We start from the raw sequence: 20,271 nt of genomic DNA, 5'->3' as shown, positions 1-20,271 counted from the left end.
TCAATATGAAATCACAAAACTGATTCAAGATGATTCATTATTAATAAAGTTGCCATTGCTGCAAATCAGAATATATGAGGCTTCCTGAGAATCTAAGCATAAAATCATAAGATCATAAAATTTAAAGCTGCAAATGGTCATCTAAACCAGAGCTCCTTAAACTTTTTCCAGCTGTGACCCCTTTGTGTCCAAGAAATTTTTATATGACCCCATCTAGAATCTGAGACAAGGTGTTTTGGGCAATGCTTTTGCTTGCACAATGTAAAGCGTGTATGTTATATGTTCAGAACCAAAGCTGCAGTGAAGTCACATGATGCAAGCACTGCTTGAAACACTTCGGATTCATTATGTGTTTGATTTCAAATTAATTTTTAGTCATTGCATTCAGAAATCTTTTGCCAAATTTTTCATGATCCCCAAATTCAGTTATGTGACCTCATTTGGGGACTCACATTTAAGATGCTTTGATCTAGATTAACCCCTCATTTTATCTTTTTCTAGTTAGATGTTCCTGATTGGAATTCAAATAAAGTATTGTGAATTATAAACTTATAGTATGTTTATTCTATACCACTGACAAGTTTCATGAAAAGTGTTAGGCAATTTTCCTTTATGAATAAGTTTAAAATTGTTATTTATAAAAATTATCAGAATAAATTTTCTGTTTTGGGAAAAAAATAAAATTAAAAAACATTGAAATGTTCTCTAGAAGCCCCACAAAACTTTATTTCCTTAAATTCCTGTCCAGTCCTTTATGTGTGGCATTTTTTCACACTTACAGAAACAAGATCTCCTTTTTATATATGTAATTCAGATTTAAATAGAAGTAATATTTATTGTTCAGGGATAGATAAAACCAATATAATAAGTAAATGACAAGTTTACCTAACTAACCTATTTATTCAATGTTACAACTAAGTTACTAAAAATTATCTTAGTTATAAAAAATAATAAAGTTCACTTGGAAGAATAAAAAGTCAGGATCTTCAAAGAAATCACTGGAAAAATATGCAAAGGAAGGAGATTCAGTAGTATCAAACCTTGTAAGGTGAAAGCATTGTTGAAGTGCAAAATGGAAAATTGCAATTATTTGAAGTTAAAATTTTTCTTGTATAAATAAAACCAATATAGCCAAGAATAGAAGGAATGCTAAAATGGGGGGGGAGGGAAATCTTTCATGGACATTCTCTATATAGAATGTGATTGTGTTAGAATACAGCTGTGATATAAGAAATGATGAGTTGGGTGATTTAGAAAAACATGGAAAGATTGGATCTATGAAGGAAGATGTGATCCATCTCCAGACAAAGAGATAACAAGTAAAAATATTCATAGTATGGTCTTACATATGGATGTATATGTGTGTGTATCTGCATTTTATTGTGGCCTTCTCTAGGGTGGTAGAGAAAGGGAGGGGAAAGTAAAGTAAAAACTGTACAGCAAAGAACAAAAGAAAAGCTGGATAGCTTTGAAAAGAATATATATATAATATAGTTTTCCTAGAAATGGACTTTTATTGTTTTATATCAAATCCTCTCTTATTAGCTGTGTATTTGTAAATGTTCTCCCCCCACCATTTGTATTTAAAATGAATAAAAAAAAATTTACATGTAAAATACCAAGATCTCAATCACAAAATCAAGGTATACATTTGTTTTTATCATTAAAATTTTGACACTGTCTCAAGTCTTTATAGATTATAATAATCATTAGGGTAGCTAGAATTTTTATAATGCTTTAAAGTTGACAAAAAACTTTGCAGATATTATGCTCTTCTTATCCTCATTTTATCCTTATAACATGGGACGTACTGTTATGTTTCCCATTTTGCAAATAAGGAAGCTGAAGCAGATAGCTTCAGGTATCAGATAGTTAAGTGACTTGCTCAGGCTAGTACCTGGTTAGTACTTGATATTTGCATATAGGCATTTCTGAACTTCAGGTTCAAGATTATCCATTGCCCCATTTAGCTTCCTAGATAAAGATAATAGCTGGTATTTACATAGCCTTCTACAAAAGTTTAAATACAAAAGTCTACACACACACACACACACACACACACACACACACACACACACACAAATGTATGGGAATCTATCTACCTACACACATTTATGTACCAAACATAAAATCTCATTCTGTGAGAATGAAGTTGAGGACTATGACAAATGAGTACTATCTGTAAAAATGTTCATTCCTATTTATTCAAAATTTGAATACTATATCTTTTTACATATTTATAAAACAAAGACAAAATAGTTTTGTCAAAGAAAATACACAACTCACAAAAAGTCTTTTCTGTTCCATAGTTGAATTTCATGTTATTATCTTCTAATCCATTTTTTTACTTTTCTTTCTACTAAGTTGACTCAAGATTTTCTAGTTTATGAGGAAAGGGGGAAAGAATGATTCATCATTAGACTTGCTCTATAGCCTCATAAATTCTCTTCTCTTTACCTAACTAATCATCATCATCACTAATTATGCCCTAGAAAATAAACTGGAATGCAGTGCAGCGTGGTTTAATACAGAATGAAATGATTTATAAATTATAGATACTGCTGTCAAAATACTTTAAGTAGTTAAGCCCTGAAAATATGAACTGCACTAAATTTTCCTCTGGTCTTAAAAGAAGATATTGGATACTGTTCATTATGTTAGCATTGGGTTAAATGGATGGAGGTAGAAGTAATAAAATTAAATTTTAAATTTGGATCATAAAGAGGTTATAGACTAAAATAGTAGTGGTGGAAGAAAATTTTATAGTTGGTTGTTACCCTAAGGCTGCTCAAATGTTTCTGACTCTTTGTGACTCCATTTCGGGTTTTCTTGGCAAAGACACCAGAATGTTTTGCCATTCCTTTCTCCAGCTCATTTTACAGATGTGGAAATCGAGGCAAATAGACTTAAGTGACTTGTCCAGGGTGACTGGTGTCTAAGTCTGAATTTGAACTCAGGTCTTTTTGATTCCAAACTCAGTGTCCCATTCACTGTGTCATCTAGCTATCCCATAGCATAATAAAATTCCATTATATTGGCATGCCATAATTTGTTCACCCATACCCCAGTTGATGTCCCCTCCCTTTAGTTTCTAGGGGACTCTACAAAAAGACTCACAAAAAGCTACTATAAATATTTTTTGTACATATAGGTTGTTGCCCTTTGCATTCCAAATCCTTAAAATTATGTTATCCAAGTTAGTTGAAGACAAAAAGTAATTTCTTCTGTAAAAAATAAAAATCTTTCTCCAATTGGGGAAATGTATCTTTCCCCAATTCATAAAATATGCAACTACTATCTTGTTGTCACTGTTGCTTCTTCTAATTGGATCTTCCCCTACTGAATTATGTATTTTGACTCTTGCCTGACCTTGTATTTTTATAACCAATGAAATTAAACAGATGCTATATTGACATGACAGTAGTTCCTAATTAGGGCACTTCAGCAATCTGGAAAATACTTATTAAAGTATACCTGTGATTTCATTGTTATGGGGTATTCCTGTTTCAGGAAACTCCCTTTAAGTCTGAGGTTCAAAGAATATTAGCGATGTGTTCATGGTCACCATAGCTAAAGAGTGCTGGATCATAGATTCAAATACATGATTCAGGTCCAATATCCTTTTAATTATATTACTATATTCTTGAGCCAAAGTGATTTTCAAGACAATAGAATTTTAATTTTATCATAGATGTCAAACAGAAAATGAAGTTCCCTTACATAGAAATTATGTCAAACTTGAAGAATATTTTGTAAATGAGCATATACCCAGGTTTTTATTTTATAAAAGTTGATGGTCAGAGAATTAATGATACCTGACAAGAGTTTTCTCTTGTACTTAGGGAAGAGAAGAACAGGAAAGAAGAGATGGCCAAAGCTTAAGAGTTTATGATGTCAAATATCATGTTAAGATTGTTTATATTTTCTTTCTCTGTAGCAATGTTTGATTGTTAAAAAACTGTATTTGGTTTAGATGTGTTTTTGGTTCACAAAAGGTATGAAGTCAGGCAGAGAGTAATGGTCTAAAAGAAAGACAATCTCTTTCGATTTTTTATTATTAAGAAATTTTAAAATAAAATTTTGTTTTTTTCAATCAGTGAAAATCCACATTCTGTGTCTCCATCTTTCCTCTCCCATTCAGAAAAAAAGTTAAACAAAATATCTGTCATGAACACGTATAATCAAGCAGAACACATTTCTGTGTTGACCACATTCAAAAAACAAAACAAAACATGTCTTAGTCCTTTATTCTGGGTAATTTCCTCTCTGTCAGGAGATAGGTAGCATCTTTTCAAGAATCACAATTATTAAAAAAGAATTTGTAAGCTACTTGTATAAGAAATAGTCTATATGTGTGCTACATGCAAAATCAGAAAGTTATTAAAAGTGATCAGAATCTATTAGAGACATTTATAAGGGAGAATCACCAATACTAAACATCCTGCAGACATCTCAACCTGCCTAGCACATGTCATTATCTCTACTAACCTTCCTAATTTTCCTTTTTTGGAGGGTGAGGGTGAGAAGAAGTGCCCTTATACTTCTAATCATTCAAGTTAATAGCCTCGATGTTTTCTAGTCATCTCACTTTGCAGTCTTGAAAGTTATGCTCATTTTCTATTACTTCTCCAATTTAGTCAATTGCAAAGTCCTGTTGACTCTTTCTCTATATCAAACATCCATTTCCTTCATTCTAACCATGTAGTTGAGGATATCATTACACCCTTGTTTGAACTATTATACTAAAATCCTTTTTTACTCCTTATGTGTTAGATGTCAGCATTATAGAGGCAAAACTAAAAGTTTTATACCTTCAAGAAGCTTATACTCTATCATATATATATATATATGTATGTATGTATGTATGTAAAAATACATACTTGTTTCATTGGTAGAATGAAAGCTATCTTAGTGTGAGGTCACAAAAATAAGAAAAAAATTGTCTCTTAGAAGTCTTTGCATACATACTGCCTCTGACATGCACTCAGACAACTCATCATGGAGCACAAAAAAAAAAGTCAATCTTTTTTTTTTTTTTTTTTAACATCAGTCTCATCCGTAAAATGGGGATAATGCAAATAGTGCCTTCCTCAAAATTGCTGTGAAGATCAGATAAGACATTATACAAAGAGCTTTGAAAACTTCAAAATGCTAAATAATTTTCATTATTAGAGGCAAGAAAGGCAAGGAAAACAAACAAAAAAAAAGGATAAAAATATAGAAGAGTATATACAATGAAGGAATGAAGAAAAAATTACAATTGTTTGATGTTTCCAGGGTTTGTCCTAGCAGGAAAGGGAACTCATATTCCTTTAAAAATGTAGAATTGTTAAAAAAAAAATTAATACCCTGGGGAAACAAAGGATCTAAGGCAGCTCACTGAAATGTTGTTTTCTTTCTTTCTTTTTTTCTTTTGAATGAGTCCCATTCTTTTTGGGAACCTATTTGAAACCTAGGATTTGCATAAGTCTTGGACAATTTATATAGTCTTAAGGGTAGAAACACTTTTAGAAACCTTAATCTTGTCAAAACTTAATTTAGATTTATGTTCTTGACAGTTTTGTAGATAAAAATTTAGTGTTGAAAATTGCTAGTGATTTTCTGAGTGTGAGAGGTAGAGGGAGGTGTCTGGCTGATAAAAAATCTATTTTATATTTTAAGTTAAAAAAAAAGAATTCTCAGGTGGTTTGAAATATTGCATGAATAAACATATGCACAGACATCCACTCTTTTCCTGAGTTCAGTTGGCCTTCTTCAATTAACTTATTTGTGTTCTGTATTTCCTTTAGGCATGACCAAGTGTGATAGATGCCTATGAACTTCCTGGTCACTTTCCTGCATTGGAAGGACTCCAAAAAAAAGAGTGTATCCTGAGCAAAACCCCACCCTTCTTTAGATTGTGGATTAAACCTCAAGGTCCGGAACCTGCCCCTCCCTGCCCCGAGGTGATGATGGAAACCCTTTCTCAAGATTCTTTGCTGGAATGTCAGATTTGTTTCAATTATTACAGTCCAAGGCGGAGGCCCAAGTTGTTAGACTGCAAACATACCTGCTGTTCAGTTTGTCTTCAGCAAATGAGGACAAGCCAGAAGGACCTGAGGTGCCCGTGGTGCCGGGGTATTACTAAGCTTCCCCCAGGATTCTCGGTCTCCCAGCTCCCTGATGATCCCGAGGTGCTTGCAGTAATTGCAATCCCCCACACTTCGGAGCACACTCCAGTCTTCATCAAACTTCCCAGCAATGGGTGTTACATGCTACCCTTACCCATCTCCAAGGAGCGAGCATTATTGCCTGGAGACATTGGCTGCCGCCTGTTGCCAGGTAGCCAGCAAAAGTCTGTCACCGTGGTGACCATTCCGACAGAACAGCAGCCTCTGCAGGGGGGGATTCCCCAAGATGCGGTGATGGAGGAGGAGCAAGACAGGAGGGGTGTGGTGAAAAGCTCCACCTGGTCAGGAGTTTGCACTGTGATCTTGGTGGCCTGCGTCCTGGTTTTCCTGCTCGGCATCGTTCTGCACAACATGTCTTGCATTTCTAAGCGCTTCACTGTGATCTCCTGTGGCTGAGAAAGGCTGCAGAGTGAAATTCCATGTGTGTACCAACTTAGGGGTTGAGAACATATTGGTGATGGGATCACAGTGAGGTGTATACGGCAACACTGACCAATTGGTGCAGGGCACTGGGCACTGGGGAAGCCACTTAATTATATGAAGATAGACCGGAAAGGCAGAATGCAGGACCTCTCAACAAGATATGAGGGAAACTGTACTGAGTGATGGTCACAGCTTGGAAGGAGACTGCATGTATCACCATAATAATTTATTAAATGAACTGTAATTTATGATTTTATCATGTTAAAACATATTCTACCTAGATGTTATACTGTACAAGTATATATGATGTGATCTCTAAATGCAATAGATTAAAATCAAAATGCTATGTATAGAAGTAGAATTAAACATGAGAATCAATGTAACAGGTATGCAATGCTGGTTTCCTTTTTTTTTTTTTTAAACAAAATGAAAACTGTTGTAAAACCAGAATTGTCTTGATTTAGTTTATGAGGCATTTTTTATATCTTTGGAATTGCACCTAAATTAAAATAAGTTAAATGGACTATAGTTTTTCAGAGCAAATATTTTGAGGGGAAAGTGTTTCATGTGTGATGTATTTGTCATGCACTATCCTATTGTCTACCTGTAGTTAAAATTCTATGTTTGTTAAAGTTCAGAGCCCTACAGGGAAGCAATAAAACAAATAACAAGGAAGGAAAGATTTATTACTGCAGAAAATTTGCATATCTTTTTTTCCCCTCTCAAGCCATTTTTGCAAAACAAGAATCAGAAGTGTAAATATGTGTGTGTGTTTGTGTGTGTGTGCATGTGCACGCACCTATGTGTTTCATTTGCCTCAGGTTTTAAAAATCTTTTCAGCAAGTATTTGGGATGCTAGATCTGAATGGACACAAGGGAAGTTTTTCAAGAAGTTATATCATAGGAAAACAGAATTCTTTCTATGAAGAAGTGCATATATATCATCTTGATCACTTTCTCCCATATTTGAGTTTGGGGTTGGAAGTATGGTAAAAACTGGAGGTGATACTTTAATTTTTTCTCTGAATATTAAATGATGATAGTTGTATTCAATTGATGACAGATATGGGCTTATACATACACATTATAGAATGGTTCTTTGGAAGATGATGTCTGACATGAGGGTGAGAAAGCCAAATGGAATTGTGTCTTTTTTTTTTTTTTAAATTGTTGATACAAAAATAGATGAGTGCCAATACAAAGGAAAGCATCTATGTGTTGAGGAAAGTAGCAAGCTGATGGCTTCATACACTCCTGTTTGAAATGAAAAAATTCACTATTTATTATCTTAGATGGCCCTGTGAAGGATGGACTCATATTAAATAATAGATCTCTATCCATTGCTATTTCCCCCTTAATTAATAAAACAAGCAACTGTGGGGCTTGGCAATTCTAATTCATGTGAGTTTGGTAAATCAGGTAGCATATGAATAGAATTAATTTGTTAACATTTCTTTTCAAATTCCATGGAACCAAGGAAAATGAGGAAAAACAGAACCTGACAGACAGGTCCCTAATAACCACATTTGGAATTGTAGTTTATAAAATTAAGGAACAAATTCATTTTTTGTATTTAGTAATTCAAGTATTACCTTTCAGTACATTCTAACTATGTATAACAATGCAATGAAGTTCATCTATTGTAAGGTACTGCAGTCACACAAAAAGAATAATGATACTATTAAGTGAAATTGGTATGACTTTTAGTATCAATATCTAGTTAATAATAAAGCATTAGGTTTGCTGAATCTATCCAATTCTCTTTTTCTTGGGGGGATATCTAGAAAATTCATTTGGAAAGACAAACAAGAAATTAGGTTAAAATGCCATATTGTATAACTCATTGGGCATTATAAAACAAATAATATTTGATATTAATACTTTAGGTATCATATTAATTGAATACTATCCTATGTTATGTAACATCATATACTATTGGGTTAGTGTCAATTGCTCATAGTTTCCCAGGATTCTGTAATGCATGTCCAACCTAGCCATTTGCTTGTTTCTATTACATAAGCAAATTGGAAAATGCATTTTAAAAAAATGCTTGAGAGATCCCTGTGCTTCTTATTTTAAGCTATGCCACATTTTTTGGGGTAAATATTGGAAACTAATTATCTTTGTGTACAGTGTGTAAAAATGGACTGCTTTGTAATATAACATGATCTAGTACTCCCCATGTATGACATGCTTTATTTTAGATTTTAACCCACAATAGGATGTTCTGTTTTTCTTGGTATGAGACCTTGCAATAAAAACTATTCAGGAAAGTTATACTTAACAATCTACTGCTGACTTTGCATTTAAACAGTGTGAAGCTAATTCAGTCTGTGATAGATTGTTGATCTTGCTACTTTAACTTTGAAAAAAAGAGTTTTAATAATTTAAGAATGGATTCTGCCTGAAGTTTTTAGGATACTTGTGTACCACAATCATTTTTATTTGTGAATAATCAGGTGTTTTAAAAAAGCTAAGAGGCTTGTAGAAATTCATTTTAGCCTCCTATATTTGAATTAACTTCTATTGTGATATTTTATTGTGATAATTTATCAGTAAAACATCCAACCCAGCTGCACCCTCTACTCCTCATATCATCTGACTAAAATTACACAAGATTTCCATACACAGAGATCTTCACACCAATAAAACTTCTCATTTTTTCAACTACAAATTTGAATGGATTTAAACAGATTGAATGTTAGGGCTAGTAGGGATTATAGAAATCATTTATTCCCAACCTCTCATTTTACAACTGAGCAAACTGAGACACAGAGAGGTGTGAAATCATTTCACACAGAGCCAGGAAGAGAACTCAGGTCTGACTCTGGTCTTTTTTACTCATTCCATTGCACAACGAAAGAGAATCAGAGAATGCTTATTTTTGTATTCACCTGCCTAATTTTCCATAGGTGGGCTCTCCTGGATTTCTGTTGGCGCCATCTTGATTTCTGGGGAATGCATATACTTACTCACCAGCTGTTCTCTTTGATTGGTAGATCTATGTGTTTATTTTTAGCTTAAGCTTCTCTGGGAGACAGAAGAGGGTTTATTTGATGATATATAAGTGAATTGAAAGAAAATTATCAAATGATGTGATTGTGCAGTGTAGGATTTTTAAATTGCATATTAGTCATTTTTATAATGTTTAAATGATATGTAAAGGATTGTAGGTGTTTTGTAAATATTCAGCAATCAAGAGCATGAAGTTTGTTCTTTATCAGTGAATCTCACTAAATGTGAATACAGTATTAGCAAAAGAACACTCTATTCAAGAGTAAAATTTTTGACCAAAAAACCCACAGCAATTTTTTTTAAATGGTAGATACAGCCAATTGTAGAAGGCATGAATTATAATGATAAAGTTTTCTGTGTCAAAACACACGTCTGATGACTAGAGAGAGCTATAAGATATTTTGGTTTCTGTAAACAAAAAGAAAAACTCCACAATTAAACTTAAGGTTCATTTAAATCATGGGTCACAGCAGGAGTTATAATCATGTGCTGGTTAATCATTTTGGCATTATTTATGCAGATGCACTTTGAAAACTAAGCTATGAAGCCTTAGTTCTTGTTAAAGACTGGGGAATATGTAATTGAAAATCCCTCTTATTTTCCTCTTTAGGTTGTCAGTGGACTCAAAATCAAGTATTTAAGCTGTTTAAGGATGAAAGTCCACTGATGTCCCTCTGTGATTATTAGTTTGCATCAACAAATGATAAAACAAACTTTGAATGTCTATCACGCCTCTACATGTGGGATTTTTGAGCCACAGTGTGATAAAAAGCTTATTAAACAAATGTGCAAATATTTCTCTTTGCTAAATCTGCTCTTACTAAGCAATAACTCTAAAACGTTTTGGCTTACAAGCTGTGCATGGTATATGATATGAAATTGTTTCAGAATTTTGTGGCCCCCAGTTTAATGTCTTTTGGATGAGTAAGGCAATCTACTCATCTCACTTCTTTCCTTTCTCCCCATGCTAGGTGTATTGATGTTTTAATAAGATGCATTTAACTTTAGTGAGTATGGGAATTCAAGAGTTAGAATTTCCTGCAGTGTATTGATAGAAAAGGTCTTTAGTTGTGTTGTTTATCCTTTAAAACCTACCAGCTAGATGAAGTTGTTTGCTGGGGTTGCTTGTGTATATTTGTATGTAGATGTATATGTATACATAAATTTTCAGATGCCAAACTGAAACAGAAATACTATTTTGCATTTCAAAGAGAAGACTAAGCAGGGGACTTTTTTTCAGGTTTATATTTCATTTCTTTCTGAAAGAATTTAGGATTTGTAACCTCCCATTAGTTTACTAACACATTTTTTTTCCTTTCTTTCGTTCTTATAATTCACTTAATTTTTTCTAAGGAAGTTATCTGATTTACAAAACCAAACACAACTTTACTATAAAATCACTTGTGTATCTAACAAAGGACAAAATCGAACAGTCTAGGGATGATGGTAATTAGATCAAAAGACAAATATTTATGTGTCATTTTTTTCATCCCTGTCTGAAGACCAATCCCCTCCTCCAAAAACTAGCTATCCAGTGTGATGATTCTAGATTTCATGTATCCAAAAGGATATTTACCACATTTCACTTTTCAGTCTTATTTCAGAGCAATAAAATTTATGTAAAATTTGGTTAATATTTTTGTTACCTGAAGTATAATGAAAATGTTAAGTATTTGATTTTATTTTTTCCTCTTTGAATTGAATTAATTTTTTCCTATGACATTTTTCAAAAGAGGAGGATAAGACTCTTGTCTATGTTATCTTAGTAGGAATGTGTTCTCTCTCTTGGTTTCCTTTTGAATTGTACAGAATAGGTACTGATTTTATTAATATTTAAGTGAGGCATTAATTTCTCAAAAATATATAAGCAGTGATATATAAATAATAATGTCAAGATCTTGCAGTATTAAAACCTTAAAAGAATGTTTACTCCAACTCAACCATGTTGATTTACAAAGGAGGAAACTGAGGTTTCAGAGGAGTCAAATCACTTACTTTAAAGTCATATAGCTACAGTTGGTATTGAACAGCTTATTTGAACAAACCTGATACTTTCAATGAACAATGATATTTAGAAGTTCATTTTGAGAATGACATATAAATGCCATCTCCCTCTTCTTAAGTAAATATTTGTTTTGTTTTTGTTAGAGTTTTTGGTTTGTTTTCATTTTTTATTAGTAATAATAGAAGAGCAAAATTATCATTTTAAATTATCACGTTAAAAAAAAATCACTCCTTTCTCATTCCCTTTACCTACCTAGTATTTATCAAATTTGTCTTTCCAGTGGTAAATTTCACTTGGACTGGAGCTTGCACTACTTTGAATAATGAAATTAAAAAACAGCTTTTGTTTGGCATCTATTATATATCTAGATGTTATACTACATGCCAAGACTACAAACACAAGAACGTTAAAAGCTTATGGTCTAATGGGAAAATGCAACATTTACATAGATAAACCTGATGAAATGTGTAAATAGATGAAACAAACCAGTTGATCTTTGATTCCTGAACAAAAAGGGTCAACACATGATTGGTTACCTGTATGTAACATTTAGTAGCTTCTGGTTGCTCTCTTCATCAGTGCCCTTAATTCAACCAGGATTTCACACTTGAAATACATAAGAAAGATGAGGCTTATTATTTAATTTAAGAAGTAATTAAGATTTCTGTTTTTAAGAATATTACTCTGGCAGCCATGCTCTTATACTTTAAAAAAAATCTCAAAACATTTTTGAGGAGTGTATTATTGAAACTTAAATAGATAGTTTTTGGACATAGTCAAACATCAGACTATATGTTTATGCTTTAGTTCCATGTACTGTAAAAGTTAAAAATTACATACACATAAAAGATTTTTAGTCATGTGCTGCCAATTATGTGTAAAATCCTGATGGAAATGCCGCACTTTCCAGGTTGTTGTTATATGTATTTCAATGATTTTGGATGTATAGATAATTTATTAGCCAATTATCATGAGTTATACTGTTGTCTTTACCAACTACAAGGAGTGAGTATATGATAAAAACATCTATTACATGTTTGTAGAAATTTTGATCATATTTTATAAATTTTTGGTGTGGCAGCCATTGATCAATAAGGAGTATAATCATTGTTGAGATTTAATCCATTTTTTCCCAAGTGGCTTGTTATTTTGGGAGCTCAATGACGATGGCAGCACATGACTTTTGAACTCCTGAAGTGTACTGGTCTTTTAAAGCTTACCTCACATATACTGGCTATTGTTTTATAAAAGTGCATTTCTGAGCTTATACTGTTAAATGTTTTCAGGTAAAAGACATCATGATGGTAAAGTAGGTCCTGTGTTCTCTGGATAATTCTTGAAATCAAAGGTATTGTTAATGTTATTAATTATTATATCTTATGGGCAATCACTTTGTAGCACACTAGGCAAAATATTGAAGAACTCTTAAAGTTTGCCACAATGTGACTTTTTTCTTTATATTCTTAAGAATGTTATAAGATTAAGCCTCCTTTGCCAAAATCTTTTCCAATAGATCATTGCCCTGAAACACATCATGATAAGCTACAGAAACAGTGGTCCATGAAAAAAGATAAAATCTACTAATTTGTAGATGATTACCAGGGATATGGGTTATCTTGTGCTATCGAAGGTTGTCTGCAAATGGTTCTCCCTTTCTGGTTTGAGGTTTGTATTAAGATAATCCACAAGTATCAACAGGAGATAGTTTTAGCAGGGAAAAGAGTAAAATAGAGGGAAAAGAAGATCCTAGAGTCAGATGTCTGTTAAATATCAGTTTGGTGCCATATATGCTATCTTTTATTAGCAACAATTAGCATGGTGTTACTACCTTTATGATATTCTTTAAATATCATTTGTGGGATTTTTCTGAAATTTACCTGACTATGGGATATAACTTACCAAATGCCATCGTGTGGGGAAATATACCTTGAGAAAGAAAGCAAGTTCTTAAAAGTAGTAAAATCTAATAACAATGCCTAAAACTAAAGTTAATCTTGTAGGATTCCAAGATGAGTAGCAAAACTCAGTTGTGGGGGGAAAAAAATCCAGTAATGAATTAGACTGGACACAAACTTCTTTTTAACAACCCTCTTGTTTCAACTAGAATATTAAATGACTTAAAAATGAACAGCATGTTCAGAATGTGCTAACTATAGTGAGTTTGAGAGGATTTGAGTTAGAGAGAAGCTGAGAGGATTTGAGTTATTCTAGCAGTCTAAGAAGGAGTCAAATTGTGCCCCTCTTGTACAGATTTTCTCTCCTTAAGTTGCTAATACCCTGGCAATTTTAGACACATGATGAAGGCAAATTGTACCCGAAAATACAAATCCTAGCATCCTTGGACTACTTATTACGTGTTCCTTTGGATACATTAGCCAACTTAAAGTGATAATTGCAATTAGGTTTGGGAAACATTTATTCTTAACTTTTGGAGTTTCTAACGTTCATCTTTTCTTCCTTGTTTCACATATTTACTACTACTTGTATATGTTTTGCTCATTTGCCATATGCAATGAGGTTGGCTCCAGTTCAGGGCCACAGAAACCCTAAGTCTCAGCCTCGCTGTTCCATTTGTAGGTTCCCTAGTCTTCTCTAGCTTTCTCCAATTGATGATATTCCAGTCAAATAGCTTAGATTAATACTGCTCAGAGGCTGTTAACTCAAGTCTGTGACATGTTTCATTTGCAATAATGTGGATAATTTATTTTAGAAGCTTTTCTTTAAAGGGCTAAGTAGCCCTACAGATATATGAGCTGCCGGGCTGTGTAGAAATATCATCCAAATGTTGCCAAATATTGACTTTGTAAAGGGGATATGAAGCTGCTGTTTATAAATCTGAATGTCTTAAAAGCATTCTTTGCTTGCTCTTTGTCATAGATGGTGTCTTAGAAAGTCCTGTGTTTTTTCTCCACTGATCCCTATTTTAATATATGGTATTTTTGTATGCCAGACTGATGTCTTGTCCTTTGTATATGTGGTAATGTTGATTTTATGACAACTGTTAAAACATTTGTTATGATTAAAATTCTTAAAATGATTTCAAATAGGCTGGTTGTTTTTATTTTTTTCCAAAGAAGAAAAGTTGACTGGAATTTTTATCCATTGGTTATGCTAAAAATTTTAATAGGCTTGGGTAGAAATAAAACAAAATGTAGTTTCTGAGCCAAGGTTTTTGAGAGTGGAGCTGACTTTCAAGTGGCCCCCGAAAAGCCAAAGAAAGCATTCTTTGGATTTTGTAAAGACCGGATGCAAAACATGTTGCTGAGCCTTGAATTTTGATAGTATGCCATGCCCTGACTGATATTTTTAAAAATGATGCAAAAGATCTTCTGCTCTGCCCTCGGGTGGGAGTCCTAGTGAGGGTACATCCACATGCACCTTGGTGCATTCAGTCATGAGCTGACCATGGTAGAATGCTAAATTCTCCAGATAAATGTTTTAAAGAAAAGGACCTTTGAGAATATGGACTTTTTCAAAAAGATTTGAGTCACTTGAGAAGAAGGGGGATTCAGAGATTCATCTTCAGATGAAGAATGTGTGATCTAGAGAAACTAAAGGACCTGCCTCAGAACCAGGAGGAGATTAAAATCCAGCCCCTCTATGAATAATGTGACTGGTGTGAGGTAAAGGGAGTAAATGAATTTTTATGGTAATAAAAAAATTCCCCCAGATTTAGCAATTGAAAATGACTGTGAAAGGTGTCTCAAATAATTCAATACTCCTAAATGCAGTTTAATACATGTTACTACTTTTCTTGAAAAGGATTATTGATTATTTTGCACATATCTAAATATTTCCAACATGAGATAATCTAGTCTTAAAGTGGGGAAGAAAAAAATTATCCCCAGCTATTTCTGAGCATATTTGGGAATATTTGTGTAGAAAGTTAATTCAAGATAATGGGATGAACTGGGATAGAGAAAGAGAATAGAAGATGATAAGCTTTTAGGCTAACACAGCTTGAGCAGAGGGACTACAGGCTTTGTAATGCAGAGAAGTTTTAACTCTTAAGTCATGGACTGTTGGGGAGAGTTGAGTAAAACTTACAAACCCATTTTCAGAACAATGTTCTTAAATGCATAACATAAAGTATGTAAGATTACAAAGGAAATCATATCAAAATTGTTAACTCTCTTTTTAACTTTTAAAAATTCATAACTCCAGGTTAAGAACAAGTGTTGGCAAAGAAATATGGTAGAACCAGAGGGGATGAGACATTTTTGGCATTAAAGTAAAGATCATACATTTATAGGATTAAAATTGGAAAAGAGCCTTGGAGATCTAGTCTAATCCCTTATTTTAAAGATTAAGAAATAGACCTAAAGTCGTTGTGACATAGTGGGGCTGTGATTTGAACTCAGGCTATTTGACTTGAAATGCTATCCTTTACACTGCATTCACTGTTGCCTATTTTATTAATTGCTGTAACACTCCAAAGGCACAACTTTGCTTGCCTCAAAAGTAAAGATGTAGAAAAAAGAGAATGGCATTTTTGCCCCCTTCTGGGTCAGCCTTATTAACTACATGGCCCCACTAAGAGAGTGGAGGCATCTTGTAGTCTGGAAGAATAGAAGATAAGAAGTGATGGTAGTTGGTAAAGTGTTCATAGGGAAGGGAAGCACTGGATACTTAGTTATCTGGACCCTTTACTTCCATTAGTCTTGTTGGTATATCTTTTTTTCAGTTGGTTTTCCTCCCCTCACACATTTATTTTCAATATTTTGGCTGAATTCTGGGAGCCAGGAAACTATTTAACTGCAGTAAACTATTCTCTCTCTTTCTCCCCCCCCTTCCCCCCGAATTTAATAGTGTTTTATTTTTCTAATTATATGTAAAGATAGTTTTCAGCATTCATTTTTGTCCATGTCAGTCATTTTGCAAAAGAAAAATTAGAACAGAAGGGAAAAACCATGAAGAGGAATAAACAACACAAAAAGTAAAAATACTATGTTTCAATCTGTGTTCATTCTCTATAGTTCTCTCTCTGGATGTGGATGGCATTTTTCATCCCAACTCTATTAGAATTGTCTTAGATCAATATATTGCTGAGAAGAGCAATATCTGTCATGGTTACTCATCATATAATCTTGTTGCAGTAAACTATTTTTTAAATACATTTCTCTACAGTGGTTAAAAAAATTCTTGGAAGCTAAATACTTCAATGTAAATAAAACAGCACCTGAGTAACTATGGATGTAAAGATGGAGTAAAGATACTCCATCTAGTGATAGATGATCTAGATTAAAATATGGATCTTTCCTTTCCAACTGTGTAGAGAATTATACATTTAGAGCTGGAAGTGACCATACAAATCTTTAATTTTAGAGATGAAGAAATCAAGTCACAAAGAGGATAAATAACACAGGTACCCAAAGTGATACCAATAATAACAAGTAAGATTTGAATCCATATCCTCTCCCTGTGGTATCCTACCCTTTAATGATAAAAAATGGGGGAGAAAGAAGTTTGTGTGTTTTAAGTCTGACAATCTGCTAAATTCCATAGCTGGAATGAATCTCTAAAAAAGGAAGAATGATTGAAATCAAGCCAATCTAGTGTGGTAACCTAAATAAACTGTTAAACTTGGGAGTCAGGAAAGTTTGGGTTCAATTCCTATCCACCTTTACGCGCTAATTATGTGATTCTGTGTAAACTACATCAACCATTCTGAGCTCTAGTTTTTTCACCTGTAAAAATAAGGATAATACTTATCATCCTGATCCCAGGCTCATTTTGAGGTTTAAAAGAGATTAGAATCTTTCCCGGTGAGGAAACTTTAATCCTACCAATGTAAACCAGCAACTACTTTTCAGTTTATAATTTTAGTGTTTTGCCTGAGATGCTGAGAAATTAAGTGATTTGCTGATAGTCAGTTAGATTTTGAACCTAATGCAGAGGCTATCAACTGCACCGGCTCTTTTATAAAATACCTAAAACACTTTGCAAATTTTATTTGTTTATTCTTTTAGCCAAAAGGTAGATTTATTTAGGAGAAGAGGTTATAGACAAAATGAAAAGGTAAAATAGGCATCAGGAATTGTAAGAGTGATAAGGTTATCAAAAAAAAAAAAAAGGAGTTTGGAAGAATCCATTAAAAGAATATGCCATGAGTATGCCATTGACAGGCTGCCTAAATCCATAGAGGAGTTTAGCACACTGACCAGAGTTAGCTATAGTAAGGAGAAAGACTTCATTGAAGGAAAGACAGTATGGTGGTGGGAAGGTAGAGAAGACAGAACACTTCATAGTGGGCTTAGTCTTGAGTCATTTTGCAAATTTTAAAAGCAATATAAATGTTATTCTTTCTTCTTCAATGTCCTTCCAGGCTTCCTCACTTTTATATATACTTTTCCTTAGATTGTTATTCAATCATTGTACCTGACTTTTCTTAACTCCATAGACTATAAGCATGTTAATATTGTGCATGGGGTGTTTTGTAAAATGAGAGAGTTAGTAGATTTCTTAACTCTAGTAGATTAAGGCAAACAGAGGTTACATGACTTGCCCAGTACACAGCTAATAAGTATCTGAGGTCAGATTTGAACTCAGGTTTTTCTGGCTCTAGGCACAGCACTCTATCCACTGAACCATCTAGCTGTCTCTTTAGGTATCTAGTTGTTTTTGTTTTTTGCCTCCTATTATTACTTGGTTAACTAGAGTGTGAGTCTAGAGACTCACACAGTGTCCCATCTTAACCCCAAATCTCCCCATGTTCCAATTAAAACTTCCTTTATGTATTACCATTAGAACTATAGAAGAAGGCACTCTAGAAATTACCAAAAATTCATTTTATAGATAAAAAATTTGCTTAAGGTTATTCACTTAATTGGTGGCAGAGCTGGACTAGAACTCTGAATTTGTGCAGAAATTATTTCACATAATACTAAAGCACAGGTGATATTTTCCTTGCATAATAATGGGTTAACCAGATAAGCTAACTTCTATTAATATTTAGCTAACTAATTGGTTACCTCTCCCAGAAAACATCAGAGCTGGGAATTTCAGGTGTTTAGGGCAGGTGAATTGGGGACATATCTTTGTTCAAGAATATATAATCTCTGAGTTAGCTATCCCTCAAATTACACCAAGTTTCTCTGAACTTGAGACAGAAATGTGAGCTGTACCCTGCTGTCCTTTTTCCTCATCTGTCTTTTTTCAGTTTATTATCCAGCTTCCTTCCACTTTACATGCCATATGGTTAGAAAAGGTAACCATTTGAGATTCTTCTATTGAAAACCCTAGGAGAAAACCAGTTATCAAAATTTGCTTTTCACATATGTTAGAAGGACAGAGATATTTAGATAAAGATGTCAGAGTAGGATCAGGAAGTCTAAATTGAACGGAAAAGGGTTATTTTGGTAGAAAAGTTGGTAAGAGATATACTGAAATTCAGTCTAACTAGATTGTTGGAGTGGAGTGTGTGGAAATAAATGAAATGATGGATGGATAATAGGATCATATTTATGGAACTGAAAGGGACCTTAGAAAGGGACCTCAACTATTTTCTCTCATTTTACTGATGAGGAAATGGAAGATCAGAAAACCCAAGTGATGTGTGCAAAGTCACACAGATAGGAAGCAGCAGAGTTGTCATTGGAATCCAGGTCCTAAATCTCCAAAACCATTCTTAAACATACACAAATAGTATTTTTTATTCCTAGACAACTTCTTATTTGCACATCCATTTTTTTTTTCTAGTAGATAACATTCATTGGTATGTGTGGTCATGTTACATTGAGTGATACTACCCTATTTTTTAAAAAATTCATCATCTCTTGTTTCTCCTTTGTCTTGTTGACCTTCAGGATATGCCCAAAATAAAAAATGAAACATTTTGAAAAAAAAAAAGCTTTTAGTTTTAATTTCTAGAAGTGGATCCTTCCTTCACATGTGAGTATCTATGTATGAAAGATTGTTATTTCTGAAAATATGCAAAACTACAGCATTATTATTACATAGACATCTGAGTATTTGCCTTTTCCTATGTCGTGTGTAAGAAAATAGGAAGTATAATCAAAAGATCTTAGAGAAGGAACCTCCATGTAAGGGACCCTGCTGCCTCCCAAGGGAATCTATATCACTTTCAGATAACTTTAATTGCTAGAAAGTTTTTCTTGGCACCAAACAAATCTAATTTTCTATTTTAACCATTGTTCATAGTTTTATCTCCTGGATTCAAACAGAATTAATAATGATAATAATAATATTTAACATTTCTGTAACATCTTAAATTTTGCAAACTGCTTTACAAATATTATCTTGCTTCAACTTCCTAGCAACCCTGTGAGGTAGGTATTATTATTTATCACCCCCATTTTATAGATGGGAAAACTGAGGTAGATGATTTCACCAGAGTCACACAGCTAATAAATGTCTGATACTAGAAATGGACTTAGGTCTTCTTGTTTCTATATCTAAACTTCCTAATAAAGTCATCCAAAAGTGAATTGGGAGTAGCAAGGTCCTTTTTACTGAGATTTCTTCTTGTCCTAAAATCCTTTGATTATGCTTTCTATTTTTTTACACTTAGCACTCGATCCATTATGCCATCTAGCTACCTACCAAGTCCAATTCTTTTTCTGCATCATAGTCGTTTAAATATGTATACACATTCATTGTGTCATGTATGACTCTTTTCTTTTTCAGGCTATTCATCTG

At 33.4% G+C, this 20,271-nt stretch overlaps 1 protein-coding gene across 4 annotated transcripts in view; it reads left to right on the top strand.

Annotated features, from left to right (window-relative positions):
* The window catches only part of RNF152 (ring finger protein 152), a 101,105-nt gene extending 86,448 nt beyond the window's left edge, over window positions 1–14,657 (top strand). For all 4 annotated transcript variants that reach the window (XM_051969901.1, XM_051969898.1, XM_051969899.1 and 1 more), the window contains one exon: window positions 5,790–14,657. In XM_051969901.1, coding sequence (XP_051825861.1) covers window positions 5,949–6,566 — 618 coding nt within the window. In that variant the 5' untranslated portion in view covers window positions 5,790–5,948 and the 3' untranslated portion in view covers window positions 6,567–14,657. The remainder of the gene's footprint in view (window positions 1–5,789) is intronic.
* Window positions 14,658–20,271: the final 5,614 nt, after the last annotated feature.

This window comes from Antechinus flavipes, chromosome 1, assembly GCF_016432865.1.
Source record: "Antechinus flavipes isolate AdamAnt ecotype Samford, QLD, Australia chromosome 1, AdamAnt_v2, whole genome shotgun sequence".
In the NCBI taxonomy this organism is placed as follows: Eukaryota; Metazoa; Chordata; class Mammalia; order Dasyuromorphia; family Dasyuridae; genus Antechinus; species Antechinus flavipes.
This window is presented reverse-complemented; position numbering and strand designations above follow the sequence as displayed.